Raw genomic sequence first — 15,107 nt, 5'->3', positions numbered from 1 at the left:
TTAAAACTGAGTATATTCCATATTTTTTCTAAGAGTTTAGTTTCACCGATGAGATCTACGTGTGTAGGCTTCGTACGAGTAATACATTAGCAGCCCCAGATGTATATTTAGATTCCTAAAATTTTTTAGAGAATGTTCATGTCTAATTGGAAGTCCTATCATTAGTCTTAGAGTTGCCTTCTAATATTTGCCAGCATTTAAAAATCCCGGCTTGACTGTAATTGAAGCTTGTTTTTTTCTCCTATCTGGATGATTGGTTTTTAAAATCTCTGAGATCTGAATCTAAAATCAGACATTGACTATGATGCCCTGACTCATCCTGAGGCCACAGCTACTTTTACTACCAATTAATTACTGGACTCCAAGTACTCTTAGCCATTGTGACTGGGACTAGTAGTTGGTCAGTTAATTAAAAATAAGGCAAAGAATCATAACAAAGAAGTATGCACATTTTATTTTAATAAATACACACAAAACCCCTACAAATGAACATTTATATGTATTTATATGCTAATCTGTTGACTTGGTGTAAAACTTTTTCTTTGAGTATGAATCTTGCTTAAGTACAAAAGGTATCTTCTATGATGTCTATTTTCCATTTCTTTTAGATGGTACATAAACTTGAAGATGCTTGTAAAGCAATCTGAGTGCAGATATCTTTTAAGTATTTATAATTTTTCCAAATCTTTTATGATGATCTTCCCTATACCTTTTTCTTTCTTTCTTTCTTTCTTTTCTTACTAGTCATCCATTTTATACACATCAGTGTATACATGTCAATCCCAATCTCCCAGTTCATCACACCACCACCACCCAACCCCCCACCTCTTTCCCCCCTTGGTGTCCATACGTTTGTTCTCTGCATCTGTGTCTCTATTTCTGCCCTGCAAACCGATTCATCTGTACCATTTTCTAGGTTCCACATATACGCGTTAATATACGATATTTGTTTTTCTCTTTTTGACTTCGCTCTGTATGACAGACTCTAGATGCATCCACGTCTCTACAAATGACCCAATTTCATTTCTTTTTATGGCTGAGTAATATGCCATTGTATATATGTACCACATCTTCTTTATCCATTCGTCTGTCGATGGGCATTTAGGTTGCTTCCATGACCTGGCTATTGTAAATAGTGCTGCAATGAACATTGGGGTGCATGTGTCTTTTTGAATTATGGTTTTCTCTGGGTATATGCCCAGTAGTGGGATTGCTGGGTCATATGGTAATTCTATTCTTAGTTCTTTAAGAAACCTCCATACTGTTCTCCATAGTGGCTGTATCAATTTACATTCCCACCAACAGTGCAAGAGGGTTCCCTTTTCCCCACACCCTCTCCAGCATTTGCTGTTTGTAGATTTTCTGATGATGCCCATTCTGACTGGTGTGAGGTAATACCTCATTGTAGTTTTGATTTGCATTTCTCTAACAATTAGTGATGTTGAGCAGCTTTTCATGTGCTTCTTGGCCATCTGTATGTCTTCTATGGAGAAATGTCTATTTAGGTCTCCTGCCCATTTTTGGATTGGGTTGTTTGTTTTTTTAATATTGAGCTGCATGAGCTGTTTATATATTTTGGAGATTAATCCTTTGTCTGATGATTCATTTGCAAATATTTTCTCCCATTCTGATGGTTGTCTTTTCGTCTTGTTTATGGTTTCCTTTGCTGTGCAAAAGCTTTTAAGTTTCATTAGGTCCCATTTGTTTATTGTTGTTTTTATTTCCATTACTCTAGGAGGTGGTTCAAAAAATATCTTGCTGTGATTTATGTCAAAGAGTGTTCTTCCTATGTTTTCCTCTAAGAGTTTTATAGTGCCCAGTCTTACATTTAGGTCTCTAATCCATTTTGAGTTTATTTTTGTGTATGGTGTTAGGGAGTGTTCTCATTTCATTCTTTTACATGTAGCTGCCCAGTTTTCCCAGCACCACTTATTGAAGAGACTGGTTTTTCTCCACTGTATATCCTTGTTGTCATAGATTAGTTGACCATAGGTGCGTGTTTGTGTTTTTTACGTTTTTTTCTCTGTAATTGATTTCTAATCTCATAGTGTTGTGGTCAGAAAAGATGCTTGGTATGATTTCAGTTTTCTTAAATTTACTGAGGCTTGATTTGTGACCCAAGATGTGATCTATCCTCGAGAATGTTCCATACACACTTGAGAAGAAAGTGTAATCTGCTGTTTTTGGATGGAATGTCCTATAAACATCAATTAAATCTATCTGGTCTATTGTGTCATTTAAAGCTTGTGTTTCCTTATTAATTTTCTGTTTGGATGATCTGTCCACTGGTGTAAGTGAGGTGTTAAAGTCCCCCACTATTACTGTGTTACTGTCGATTTTCTCTTTTAGAGCTGTTAGCAGTTGCCTTATGTATTGAGGTACTCCTATGTTGGGTGCATATATATTTATAATTGTTATATCTTCTTCTTGGGTTGATTCCTTGATCATTACGTAGTGTTCCTCCTTGTCTCTTGTAACATTCTTTATTTTAAAGTCTATTTTATCTGATATGAGTATTGCTACTCCAGCTTTCTTTTGATTTCCATTTGCATGGAATATCTTTTTCCATCCCCTCACTTTCAGTCTGTATGTGTCCCTAGGTCTGAAGTGGGTCTCTTGTAGACAGCATATATATGGGTGTTGTTTTTGTATCCATTCAGAAAGCCTGTGTCTTTTGGTGGGAGCATTTAATCCATTCACATTAAAGGTAATTATCGATATGTATGTTCCTATTACCATTTTCTTAATTTTGGGGGGTTTGTTTTTGTAGGTCCTTTTCTTCTCTTGTGTTTCCCACTTAGAGAAGTTCCTTTAGCATTTGTTGTAGAGCTGGTTTGGTGGTGCTGAATTCTCTTAGCTTTTGCTTGTCTGTAAAGCTTTTGATTTCTCCATCGAATCTGAATGAGATCCTTGCCGGGTAGAGTAATCTTGGTTGTAGTTTCTTCCCTTTCATCACTTTAAGTATATCATGCCACTCCCTTCTGGCTTGTAGAGTTTCTGCTGAGAAATCAGCTGTTAACCTTATGGGAGTTCCCTTGTATGTTATTTGTCATTTTTCCCTTGCTGCTTTCAATAATTTTTCTTTGTCTTTAATTTTTGCCACTTTGATTACTATGTGTCTCGGTGTGTTTCTCCTTGGGTTTATCCTGTATGGGACTCTCTGTGCTTCCTGGACTTGGGTGGCTATTTCCTTTCCCATGTTAGGGAAGTTTTTGACTATAATCTCTTCAAATATTTTCTCGGGTCCTTTCTCTCTCTCTCTTCTCCTTCTGGGACCCCTATAATGCGAATGTTGTTGCGTTTAATGTTGTCTCAGAGGTCTCTTAGGCTGTCTTCATTTCTTTTCATTCTTTTTTCTTTATCTTTTCCGCAGCAGTGAATTCCACCATTCTGTCTTCCAGTTCACTTATCCGTTCTTCTGCCTCAGTTATTCTGCTATTGATTCCTTCTAGTGCATTTTTCATTTCAGTTATTGTACTGTTCATCTCTGTTTGTTTGTTCTTTAATTCTTCTAGGTCTTTGTTAAACATTTCTTGCATCTTCTCGATCTTTGCCTCCATTCTTTTTCCGAGGTCCTGGATCATCTTCACTATCATTATTCTGAATTCTTTTTCTGGAAGATTGCTTCTCTCCATTTCATTTAGTTGTTTCTCTGGGGTTTTATCTTGTGCCTTCATCTGGTACGTAGCCCTCTGCCTTTTCATCTTGTCTGTCTTTCTGTGAACGTGGTTTTTGTTCCGCAGGCTGCAGGATTGTAGTTCTTCTTGCTTCTGCTGTCTGCCCTCTGGTGGATGAGGCTATCTAAGAGGCTTGTGGAAGTTTCCTGATGGGAGGGACTGGGGGATGGTAGAGCTGGCTGTTGCTCTGGTGGGCAGAGCTCAGTAAAACTTTAATCCACTTGTCTGCTGATGGGTAGGGCTGGGTCCCCTCCCTGTTGGTTGTTTTGCCTGAGGCAACCCAACACTGGAGCCTACCCGGGCTCTTTGGTGGGGCTAATGGCAGACTCTGGGAAGGCTCACGCCAAGGAGCACTTCCCAGAACTTCTGCTGCCAGTGTTCTTGTCCCTTGGTGAGCCACAGTTGCCCCCTGCCTCTGCAAGAGACCCTCCAACACTAGCAGGTAGGTCTGGTTCAGTCTTCAGTGGGGTTACTGCTCCTTCCCCTGGGTCCCGATGCACACACTACTTTGTGCGTGCCCTCCAAGAGTGGAGTCTCTGTTTCCCCCAGTCCTGCCGAAGTCCTGCAATCAAATCCTGCTAGCCTTCAAAGTCTGATTCTCTAGGAATTCCTCCTCCTGTTGCCAAGCCCCCAGGTTGGGAAGCCTGACATGTGGCTCAGAACCTTTACTCCAGTGGGTGGACTTCTCTGGTATAAGTGTTCTCCAGTTTGTGAGTCACCCACCCAGCAGTTATGGGATTTGATTTTATTGTGATAGCGCCCCTCCTACCGTCTCATTGTGGCTTCTCCTTTGTCTTTGGATGTGGGGTATCTTTTTTGGTGAGTTCCAGTGTCTTCCTGTCATGATTGTTCAGCAGTTAGTTGTGATTCCGGTGTTCTCGAGAGAGGGAGTGAGAGCATGTCCTTGTACTCCACCATCTTGAACCAATCTCCCTATACTTTTTTAAAAAGACTTGCTTTAAAATTATTTGATTTGAGTTTTCATATAAATATTTTTTATACTCTTATTTCTTTAACTTATATAGTAATTAAATTACATAATTACAGCATAAGCACAAGTGTCATACATATTTAGAAACATGTACTGCTGATTCTTGGTAAGTATATGACTCAATTAGTGGGATCAGAAGGACCTAGGTATTCTAGAGAGTGACCCACTTATTTATAGCATTATTGTCCTGTGGGAATCAGTCTGTATGTTATACAGTGGGAATGATCCATAGTCAGAAATACATTCATGTGAATTGTACATTTAGTGCATTTCTCACACTGTCACATTTTACTTCCAGTCAGTTCAAAGTAGTATAAGTGAAGACACGTTCTTAACATTTTTCATTGCCTAGAGTAAAAAAAATAGAGATATATACATGGTTAAAGGCACTGAAAAATTTGGAATTTCTTTCTCAATTTTTGAGGCTTGGGGTGAGGAGAGTGAGGGTGATGAGTGGAAAGAATACCTGCAAACATCCTTAGATGGTACCCAGCTTAAAGGGCTGTGTTTAAACTTATGCTCCATATTTTGTTAGGAGGGCTACACTGGAAATTTCACTTATGTTTCCTTAAGTACAGTTTTGTTACATGGGCAATATTAAGGTTGCTAATTAGTCATGTTTTATGAGTTATATCAATTTCCATGTATGTACGTATATTTATGTATGTTAATTTATGTATGTATATTAAATTATTATATATGCATAGACACTTATATTACACTTACACTGTTTAAACACAAAGTTTTTAGAATACAATATATCAGGTACTTTGGTTATATGTTAAAATACATCTCAATATGAATTAACTTACTGTTTTCCCAAATAGAAAAGCCTATGAAAAATGTAAGTGAATAATTGAATAGTTCCCAAAATTTTAAATTGCAGAGGAGTGTCTTGAGTGCTATATTGGGAGTGTTGGCGAATAAAGGATGCAATGGTAATGGTATATGACAAAAAAAAAAAAAAAAGAAAAATACATTTGACATCACAATGATGCTGTATACATGCGCGTGCACACACACAAGAAACAAAAAGTTTTTTGAAACACTACTTAGCATTTCATGCAATATATTCATGCACTATATTCTGTTCTATTCTGTTTCTTTCATTTTAAAAAAAAGGATTCGTTCATGTCATAATTCAATAGATTATGACATGCATTTTGTAAAACACAAAATAAGGACTAATTCTAGACAGAAGCAGAGAGGATTATCACATGGTCAGATTAGAAACTACTTTTTACTTTTATATCTGTTCTGACTGTGATACTGTTCCTTTTAATAACATTTTGTTTTTAATTGTGGTAAAGCATAACATGAAATTTACCATCTTAACCATTTTAAGTGTATGGTTCAGTAGAGTTAAGTATATTTCTGTACAGCCAGTGTCGGACACTTGGGTTGCTTCTACTTTTTGGCTATTGTAAATAATACTGCTACAGATATCGGTGAACAAATATGTCCTCAAGACTCTGCTTTCAATTCTTTTGGATATATACCCAGAAGTGGAATTGCTGGAGCATAGGGTAATTCTATTTTTAATTTTTTGAGGAAGCACTGTACAATATTTCATAGCAGCTTTATACCATTTTATATTCCCACCAACAGTACACGCGTGTTCCAATTTCTCCATATCCTTGTCAGCACTTGTTATTTTCAGTTTTTTTGTTTTTTGATAGTAGCCATCCTAATGGATGTGAGGTGGTAGCTCATTGTGGTTTTGACTTGCATTTCCCTATTAGTGACAGTGAGCATCTTTTCATTTGCTTGTTGGCCATTCGTATATCTTCTTTGGAGTAATGTCTATTCAAGTCTTTTGCCCATTTTTAATTTGGGTTGTTTGTATTTTTGTGGTTGTATTATAGGAGTTCTTTATGTATTCTGAATATTAGTACCTTATCAGATCTGTCATTTGTAAATACTCTCTCATTCTGTTGATTGCCTTTTTGTGATACTGTTTGGGCTCAAGTACTCATCCAAAGGAAATTTCATTTCATGTTGAACTTACTTTGGGATGAGAACCTATAAAAGAAGGCTTGTGGTCTTCCCTGGTAGTGCAGCGGTTGAGAATCTGCCTGCCAATGCAGGGGACACGGGTTCGAGCCCTGGTCTGGGAAGATCCCACATGCCGCGGAGCAACTAGGCCCGTGAGCCACGACTACTGAGCCTGCGTGTTTGGAGCTTGTGTTCCGCAACAAGAGAGGCCGCGACAGTGAGAGGCCCGCGCACCGCGATGAAGAGTGGCCCCCACTTGCCGCAACTAGAGAAAGCCCTCGCGCAGAAACGAAGACCCAATACAGCCAAAAATAAATATAAATAAAAAAAATAAAAATTAAAAAAAAAAAAAAGGCTCGAACCAGTGTGACTTAAGGCTGTCATATTCTTTTGGGAATAGAAAACGCAGTCCTGGAGCAGTTTTAAGCCAGTTTTAATTTGAAATATCTGCCTCAGTCATATACCAAGGGAGATTTATTTGAGGACATAGTATTTAAATATTATTTGAGTTTTATTTCCCAGAATCAGAGTTTATGATAAGCAAGATAGAAAAACAAGTACATAATGAGAAATTATGGGATATCATATATAGTTTTCCTGAAATTATTTTACAGTATGTTGTTGGATTATTATTTTTTAAAATCTTTGTTTGCTTGTTTATTTATTTATTTTTGACTGTGTTGGGTCTTCGTTGCTGCGCGTGGGCTTTCTCTAGATGCGGCGAGCAGGGGCTACTCTTCGTTGCGGTGCGCGGCCTTCTCATTGCGGTGGCTTCTCTTGTTGCGGAGCACCGGCTCTAAGCGCACGGGCTTCAGTAGTTGTGGCTCATGGGCTTAGTTGCTCCGCAGCATGTGGGATCTTCCTGGACCAGGGCACGAACCCAGCGGATTCTTAACCACTACGCCACCAGGGAAGTCCTAGATTATTATTATTTATAGCAATACTTTAAAGTTCATTTTATAGGTAATACGTTTCTTTTTTTGGCCTTTTCCAATTTAAGTCCCTCTGGGGTTAATCATAAACTACTTTCATTTTCTTTATTTTTCTCAGTTAAGTTTTAGATTTTTTCCTTAATATATATTTCAATCCTTATGTAAGAGGAAAAAGAAATAACAAATTCATTTCCTGATTTATAAGTATCTTTATAATATACTTCTTACATTCTAAGAAAAAAATATGTGTTTATCCTTCTGTTACTAAGAACATACTGACTCTCACTTAGGAATTGATTTATTCAAAGCTAAGTAATATTCTTTTACTCTCCAACTCTGGTCATTCTCTGGAAATTTAGTAATGGAAAGAATAAAAATTCTCCTCTCAAGAGAACTTAATCCATCTTAATTTAGTTTAAAGCTTAACAGGAAGACCTATTATTAATGACTTTAATGAGGTTCATTGGGAAAGGTAAGCCAATATTTCAATGAGACAATTGAAATTGTTTCTTTAGTAATACTTTTTTTTAACCTTTTACTTTGAAAAACATAGAAAAAAAGTTACAAAAATGGTATAGTGAACTCCCTTCATCTAGATTTGCTAATTGTTAACATTATGTAACAATTACTCTGTCAGTTTCTTTGCATTCCTGTGTGTGCTTATGTGTGTAAATGTATTTATAACATCAAGAACTTGAGATAATGTCTATTGAAGGAAATGTTCTGACTCTTGAAGAAAACGATGAGGAATATTTTACTGCATAATATTCACTCTTTCAGTACTGAAACATCACTCAAGGACATCTAAAGGAAGAAAATACACATTTTAAAAAATCACATAAAGAAAAGTGATAGGTTGTAATGAGCTGAATTTCCCACCAAATTACTAAAATTCTATTTTTATGAAAATCTAGAGAGAAGTTTATTACTATCAAAAGAGAATTGATCACATATATTATTTCACATCTAAACTGAATTCCCAGAATAATGAATTAGAGACAAATTCATAATTTATTATAATTTCCCTTGTTTTAGGCACACATGTCTATAACAGATACAGCATTTTATAGAAATTCAAGAGAAGCATGGTAAGTATTTCAGTGAAGTCTCATAGAGTTAAGAAAAAACTTACGTGAAGTGTAAAATCTTGGGCAGGATACACATATACACAGCTAAGGAGAATAATGATTATCAGGTAAGCAAGGAATATATTCTTCAGTCAAATTCATAAGGTACTACACATTAATGAAAGATCACTTCCACTTTATTACTTAGTTTAAGTATATATTGCAAGGGCATTTATTCTCTTTGACCTCTTTTCCAAAGCACACTTACTTCATTTTATTTCTTAAACTGTGTAATTACCCAGTTTGTTTTTAAGATAGAGGGGATCCTCTTTAACTTGCGTTCACCAGATTTTGTCATAGTTCAGTATTTTGCATAATTGTGTTTTGTGTCATTGGAGAGAGGCAGTGTAGTAGTATGGCAAAAAGCCTGGACCCTGGAGTCAGAGTTCCTGTGTTTGAATATAGACTCTGCCACTCATCTTGGGTGTCTCAGTTTCTTCATCTGTGACATGTGTATAATAATAGTACCTATCTTACAGAGTTGTAACAGACATTAAATAAGCTAATGCATAAAAGAGCATGCAGAGAATAAGAGCTTAATAAATGCTTATTGTCGTTATTTGTCTGAACACTTAACAAAATTATAAGTACTTATACAACAGTCACTCTTTCTGATTACCCTATTGGGTACCTACCATTTGTGGGTACTGTACTAAAAATGAATAAAATATATCCCCAAGCTTTAAGGAGTTCATGGTTTAGTAAAGAAGATGAACATCAGACAAATAATTACAATATAGTAAGTGCCTAATAGAAGTAGTTCTGTGGGATTACTGAGTCAGGAGTAACTAACCTCTGTCTAGGAAAGTTAGAAAAAAATTTTTATGAGTGTTGGGTATGCAGAGGTTTATCCTACTGTTCTGGTGTGTTGGTGTTATTTAATTGGGGGAGCCATAAAAGGCATATGCTGAGGAACTACTACAGATTAAAAGAGACAGTAGAAACATGATAGCTAAGTACACACTGACTAGATCCTGTATTGGGGGGAAATTGTACTAAAGGACAGGATTGGGACATTAACTAAATTGGATATGCACTGTAAATTAGATTACAGAACATTACTAATGTTAAATTTCCTGAAGTTGATCACTGTAAAAGAATTTTTGTTCTAAGACACATTGCTGAAATATCAAAGGAGTAAAGGGGAATAACACTATTTGAGAGTAGTTTGTGATATATTTGAATTTTCCTGATATTCCAAAAAGAATCTCAGAACCATTTAGCAATGGTTCACCTTCCTCAGCAAGGAAATGAGAGGACTGTATCACAAACTACTCTCAGATAGTTCAGGGGGAAAATGCACATACACTCACACACAGAATGATGAAGCCTGTGTGGCAAAGTGTTAAAAACTGGTGACTCAGGGCTTCCCTGGTGGCGCAGTGGTTAAGAGTCCGCCTGCCAATGCAGGGGACATGGGTTTGAGCCCTGGTCCGGGAAGATCCCACAGGCCGTGGAGCAAATAAGCCCGTGTGCCACAACTACTGAGCTTGTGCTCTAGAGCCCGCGTGCCACAACTACTGAGCCCATGTGCTGCAACTACTGAAGCCCGCACGCCTAGAGCCCGTGCTCCACAACAAGAGAAGCGACCGCAATGAGAAGCCCGCGCACTGCAAGGAAGAGTAGCCCCCACTCGCCACAACTAGAGAAAGCCCGCGCGCAGCAAAGAAGACCCAACGCAGCCAAAAATAAATTTATTTAAAAAAAAAAAACTGGTGACTCAAGAGTATACAGCAGTTACTTGTATTATTTTTATAACTTTTCTACAAATATGATATTTCAAAAGAAAAAACTTAAGGGGGGAGAAAAAAGGAAAGAGCTTCATAGGGAGGAGGCATTTGAACTGTATCATAGAGGCTGAATTCACCAGGTAGGTAAGGAGGAGCAGAGGCAGATAGGTAGAAAGCGGTAGCAGTGTGAAAGAGCATGACTTAACTTGCAAGGCAGTTCAGTGTGGTAATTTCCATGTCACTGTAAGAATGCATTCTCTGAAACATCTATAGAGAATTAGCTTGGATATTCATTAGTCTGACGTTTGTTGAATCTCACTGCCAAAAATTCAAGAAACGTTTAGCAAATTATTGGACTACGTTCATGCCAAAGAAAGCCATTGTTTTGTATACTTGTATCACCAAGAAATCATCGTGAAGTTTTGTTTCTCTTTGACAGCCTGTAATTCTTCATGGATATTTAGAAATGACAAGGCCATTTATGTGGAAGAGTTTGATCAGACTTAAGACCAAGTAGACAGTAGAAATTTAGTATCCTCATACACCTAAATTGAAAAGCAGTTCTCATTTTGGTAGAATCTCGTTATTAGTGATAATTTGGAACTTTGGATCAACAAAAGCAGTAAGAATAAAAAACCTGTAATTAAGCATTTTATATCATCAGTGTCCATATTTACTAGGGAAGTATTTTAGAGTGGAGCTGAAAAGAATCTTTTTGTAAGAAGTTTTTCAAACAGCAAAATAAGTGATTTGGTAGTAATTTTCACCTTCAGAAGTCAGAACGATCGAGTGCAGATCATTTTTTCAAACTTCCTGTGGTTTTTTGTCTCTTTTTCCTTTTCAATTTTCTGTTTCTTAAATCTAGAGATGAAGGTTTTATTTCTGATGTTAGTCACTTAAATTATTTATATTGCAAATCTTTGATAGCAAGACTTCTATATGTATCTTAAAAAATATCAGATGGCTCTGTGCTCTATATAGAGAATAATTTTTTTTTTTTAGAGAATAATTTCTAGACGTATAAATGAAAGTTAATGGATCTAGTACTTAAACAGTATCCATTCAGTTCCTTGCTGAGGAAAGGGAACCATTGCTGAATGGTTTTCAGATTATTCTTGGAATATAAGGAAAATTTGTCATAAAATTTCTAGTGAGGTAGTTTAAGATCATGAAATACACTTAAATTTTAAAAAATTTTCTGAAGCAATTGTAATTTTTCCATATTCTCAGATAATTTTTCCATATTCTCATGTATTCTCACATAAATTTGTATTTGTATCTACATAATCTCTGTATAATGCTCCACTTTGAATTCTTCTGTCAAACAAATGAAAACACTGACACATCATCCAATCTGAATTATTTATTATAAGATGAATTTTCTTCCATTTTGAGACTGAGCTATGGGAGAAGTTTTTGGTTAAGTGAAATAAAGCCAGTTATTAGGATTAATAACACGATTTGTAATTATAAATCTTATTTTTAAGATTAGTAAGATAGGATATTAACTCATGGTTTCTTGATGTTTACTAGAATAGTTGAATTTTACGATGTAAAAAATATCAGTTGAATCTTTGTGTGATGCTGTTTGTAGGAAAGTTTATGGTAGATTGAATTGCTAAAGTTAGCATGCTCGATTGTGTTGTATAACAAAGATATGCAAGCTTTTAGAAATCTCTAAAACTTGAGAATTTAGTCATTAGAGAATGTGAAGTAATACGTGTTTATCTTTTCTCTGTTCATAGTTACTCATAAATAAAAGTAACTTGTAAGCTTCATGCTTTGCATATTTTAAACTATTTTGATATATCTGGAAAATGTCCAAATAGTTATCACAGTTGCTTTTCTTTTTTTTTCTGATTGCAATGGTAGTAATATCTGTGTTATATTTACATATGTAGAAAAAGGGCTGGTTTGAAGGATCAGGAGGTATGCATAATTATATAAAATTATAGTTGTTTTTATTAAGTGTATTTAAAATTCTTTTGAGAGTTCATAATATTTGTTGCTGCTTCCTCTAATTATGAAAAAGGGAAAGAATTGACCAATGCAGGTTTAATTTTTCTTTTTGGTTTTTCTTAGCAATTGAAAGCATGTAGTGAAGAGCATGAAGACAGAGAATGTTTGAACCAAGCTATTACTGCTCTCATGAATCTCCAAGGTAGTATGGACCGAATTTACAAGCAGTATTCACCTAGACGCCGACCTGGGTAATTCCAAACTGTTGAAAATATGAATGCTTATGGAATACTTCTCTTATGTCTGATGTCTGGTTTTCTAAAGAAGTGTTGCTTACAGTGATAGTTGCATTCTTGAAAGTTATAGTTTTGTTTTACATTTTTCTTTTGTCCTTTAGTCTTTTAAAATTGGCATTGTCATATTGTTAAGATATATTTAATAAAATTTTTTAAAGATACCTTCAATAAGTTTTGTATCATTTATATAAGAAATTTAGTGTTATTTTCATTTTAATTCTTATGGCATTAAGAATGATATATAGAGCCTCTACTATTTCTCTTTCACAATAATGAAATTGAGGCATGTATTATTTAGTGGCGAAGTTAGAAGAGAGTAAATGCTGTGTGCAAAATCTAGTGTTTAGTTATTTAATATTTTTGTCACTTGATTTGAGGTAGTTCATACCTAAGGCAATTAAGGTTGCTTAGCCATTGAATAAGCTAAATTTATCTGGGTTTTTTTTGTTGTTGTTGCTGTTTTTTTAGGGATCCTGTTTGCCCTTTTTATAATCGTCAATTAAGAAGCAAGCACCTGGCTATTAAAAAAATGAATGAAATTCAGAAAAACATAGATGGATGGGAAGGCAAAGATATTGGACAGTGTTGTAATGAATTTATTATGGAAGGCCCATTGACAAGAATTGGTGCTAAACACGAACGGCATATTTTTCTCTTTGATGGCTTAATGATTAGCTGCAAACCCAATCATAGCCAGTCACGCCTTCCAGGATACAGTAGTGCAGAATACAGATTAAAAGAAAAATTTGTCATGAGGAAAATACAAATATGTGATAAAGAAGATACTTGCGAGTGCAAACATGCTTTTGAATTAGTATCCAAAGATGAAAACAGCATAATATTTGCTGCTAAGTCTGCTGAAGAGAAAAATAATTGGATGGCAGCACTTATTTCTCTTCATTATCGTAGTACTCTAGATCGAATGCTAGATTCAGTATTATTGAAGGAAGAAAATGAACAACCACTTAGATTACCGAGTCCTGAAGTGTATTGTTTTGTGGTAAAAGACTCTGAGGAAAACATTGTTTTTGAAGACAACTTGCAAAGTAGAAGTGGAATCCCCATTATTAAAGGAGGAACTGTGGTGAAATTAATTGAAAGGTTAACATATCACATGTATGCAGGTATGTAAGGAAGGAAGCCCTCCAAAATATGGTACTTTGAATTAATTAAACTGAATAAATTGAATATGCAACCTGTTTTATGCTCTACCTTTTCAGATCCTAATTTTGTTCGCACTTTTCTTACTACGTATCGTTCATTTTGTAAACCACAGGAATTGCTAAGCTTACTGATTGAACGGTAAGAAAAATATTTCACTTATATTTACATTTTTTAAAAAGTTAACTGTTTTGTACCTTGCAAAGTGCTAAGTATCTAGTATGTACTCAGGTAGTTTTTGAATATAATTTATTTGACATTAAATTTGCAGTATTACTATTCTCTTCAAGCAGCATACTTACTGAAATCGCTGTTTATAACAGATCTTTTCAGATCTTAGCAATATTTATAGTGGTAATCAGAGAGACCCATTTTTACAGGATAAAAAAACTGTGAATTTTAATGAAATTTTTTCTATGCAATAAAACAGTACTTCGTTGAAAGAGACTTTTTACTTCTGAAACAAACTTTTTATTGTGGAAAATTTTTAAACATAAACAAGAGTAAATAGAATGTAATAAACCCCATCTATCAATCATCCAACTTCAATAATTATCAACTCATGTTTCATCTGTTTCCGTACTGACTTGAACACCCTAATTCCAGGATTATTTTGAAGTAAATCCTTGGCAACATATTTCATCTGTAAATATTCCCATTTGGTATTTCTAAAAGATAAGTATCCTTATTAAAAGCATAATACAGTATCATTATTAGACCTGAAAAAATTAAAATTTCCTTTATTATGATTAATTTTTTTAAATTAAGTTTTGGATTGACTTTTTTTTTACTGAGTATGTTAGTGGTACTTTAAATGCTTTATAGGTTAAATTATAGTATCTGGACTTCAAAATAATTTTTGTTTTACATTTTCAAACTTACTGCCAGAATTTTATCTGGACCTCTATCATTATGTTGTTCCATGAAACTAAGTATAGCAGACTGAGTTAGTGTAATGTGCTATGAAGATTTACTTAGCTGCCTTTCCATGTCCAAAATAAGGAAAGCACATGTTAGACTTCTATTTTAGCTATATTTCCTATGGTTGGGGAAGGTTTTTTTTTTAACTTTGATTTTTTTACCTTTTCCACTTAGTTACGTTTTTAAAATAATATTTAAAGTTCAGTGTGGGACTTCTCTTTGGATTTATATTCATTTATTTTAGGAAATTTACGTTTACTTTCATTTTAATAAAATAAATATTAAGGACAGATTATTAGATAAGGTATCTCTGTTATG

At 35.1% G+C, this 15,107-nt stretch overlaps 1 protein-coding gene across 2 annotated transcripts in view; it reads left to right on the top strand.

Annotated features, from left to right (window-relative positions):
• The window catches only part of SOS2 (SOS Ras/Rho guanine nucleotide exchange factor 2), a 102,284-nt gene that overhangs the window by 53,534 nt on the left and 33,643 nt on the right, over positions 1–15,107 (top strand). For both annotated transcript variants that reach the window (XM_057542415.1, XM_057542414.1), the window contains 3 exons: positions 12,535–12,662; positions 13,176–13,831; positions 13,928–14,009. In XM_057542415.1, the coding sequence (XP_057398398.1) occupies positions 12,535–12,662; positions 13,176–13,831; positions 13,928–14,009 (866 nt within the window). The remainder of the gene's footprint in view (positions 1–12,534; positions 12,663–13,175; positions 13,832–13,927; positions 14,010–15,107) is intronic.

Source organism: Balaenoptera acutorostrata, chromosome 3, assembly GCF_949987535.1.
Source record: "Balaenoptera acutorostrata chromosome 3, mBalAcu1.1, whole genome shotgun sequence".
NCBI classification, from domain to species: domain Eukaryota; kingdom Metazoa; phylum Chordata; class Mammalia; order Artiodactyla; family Balaenopteridae; genus Balaenoptera; species Balaenoptera acutorostrata.
This window is presented reverse-complemented; position numbering and strand designations above follow the sequence as displayed.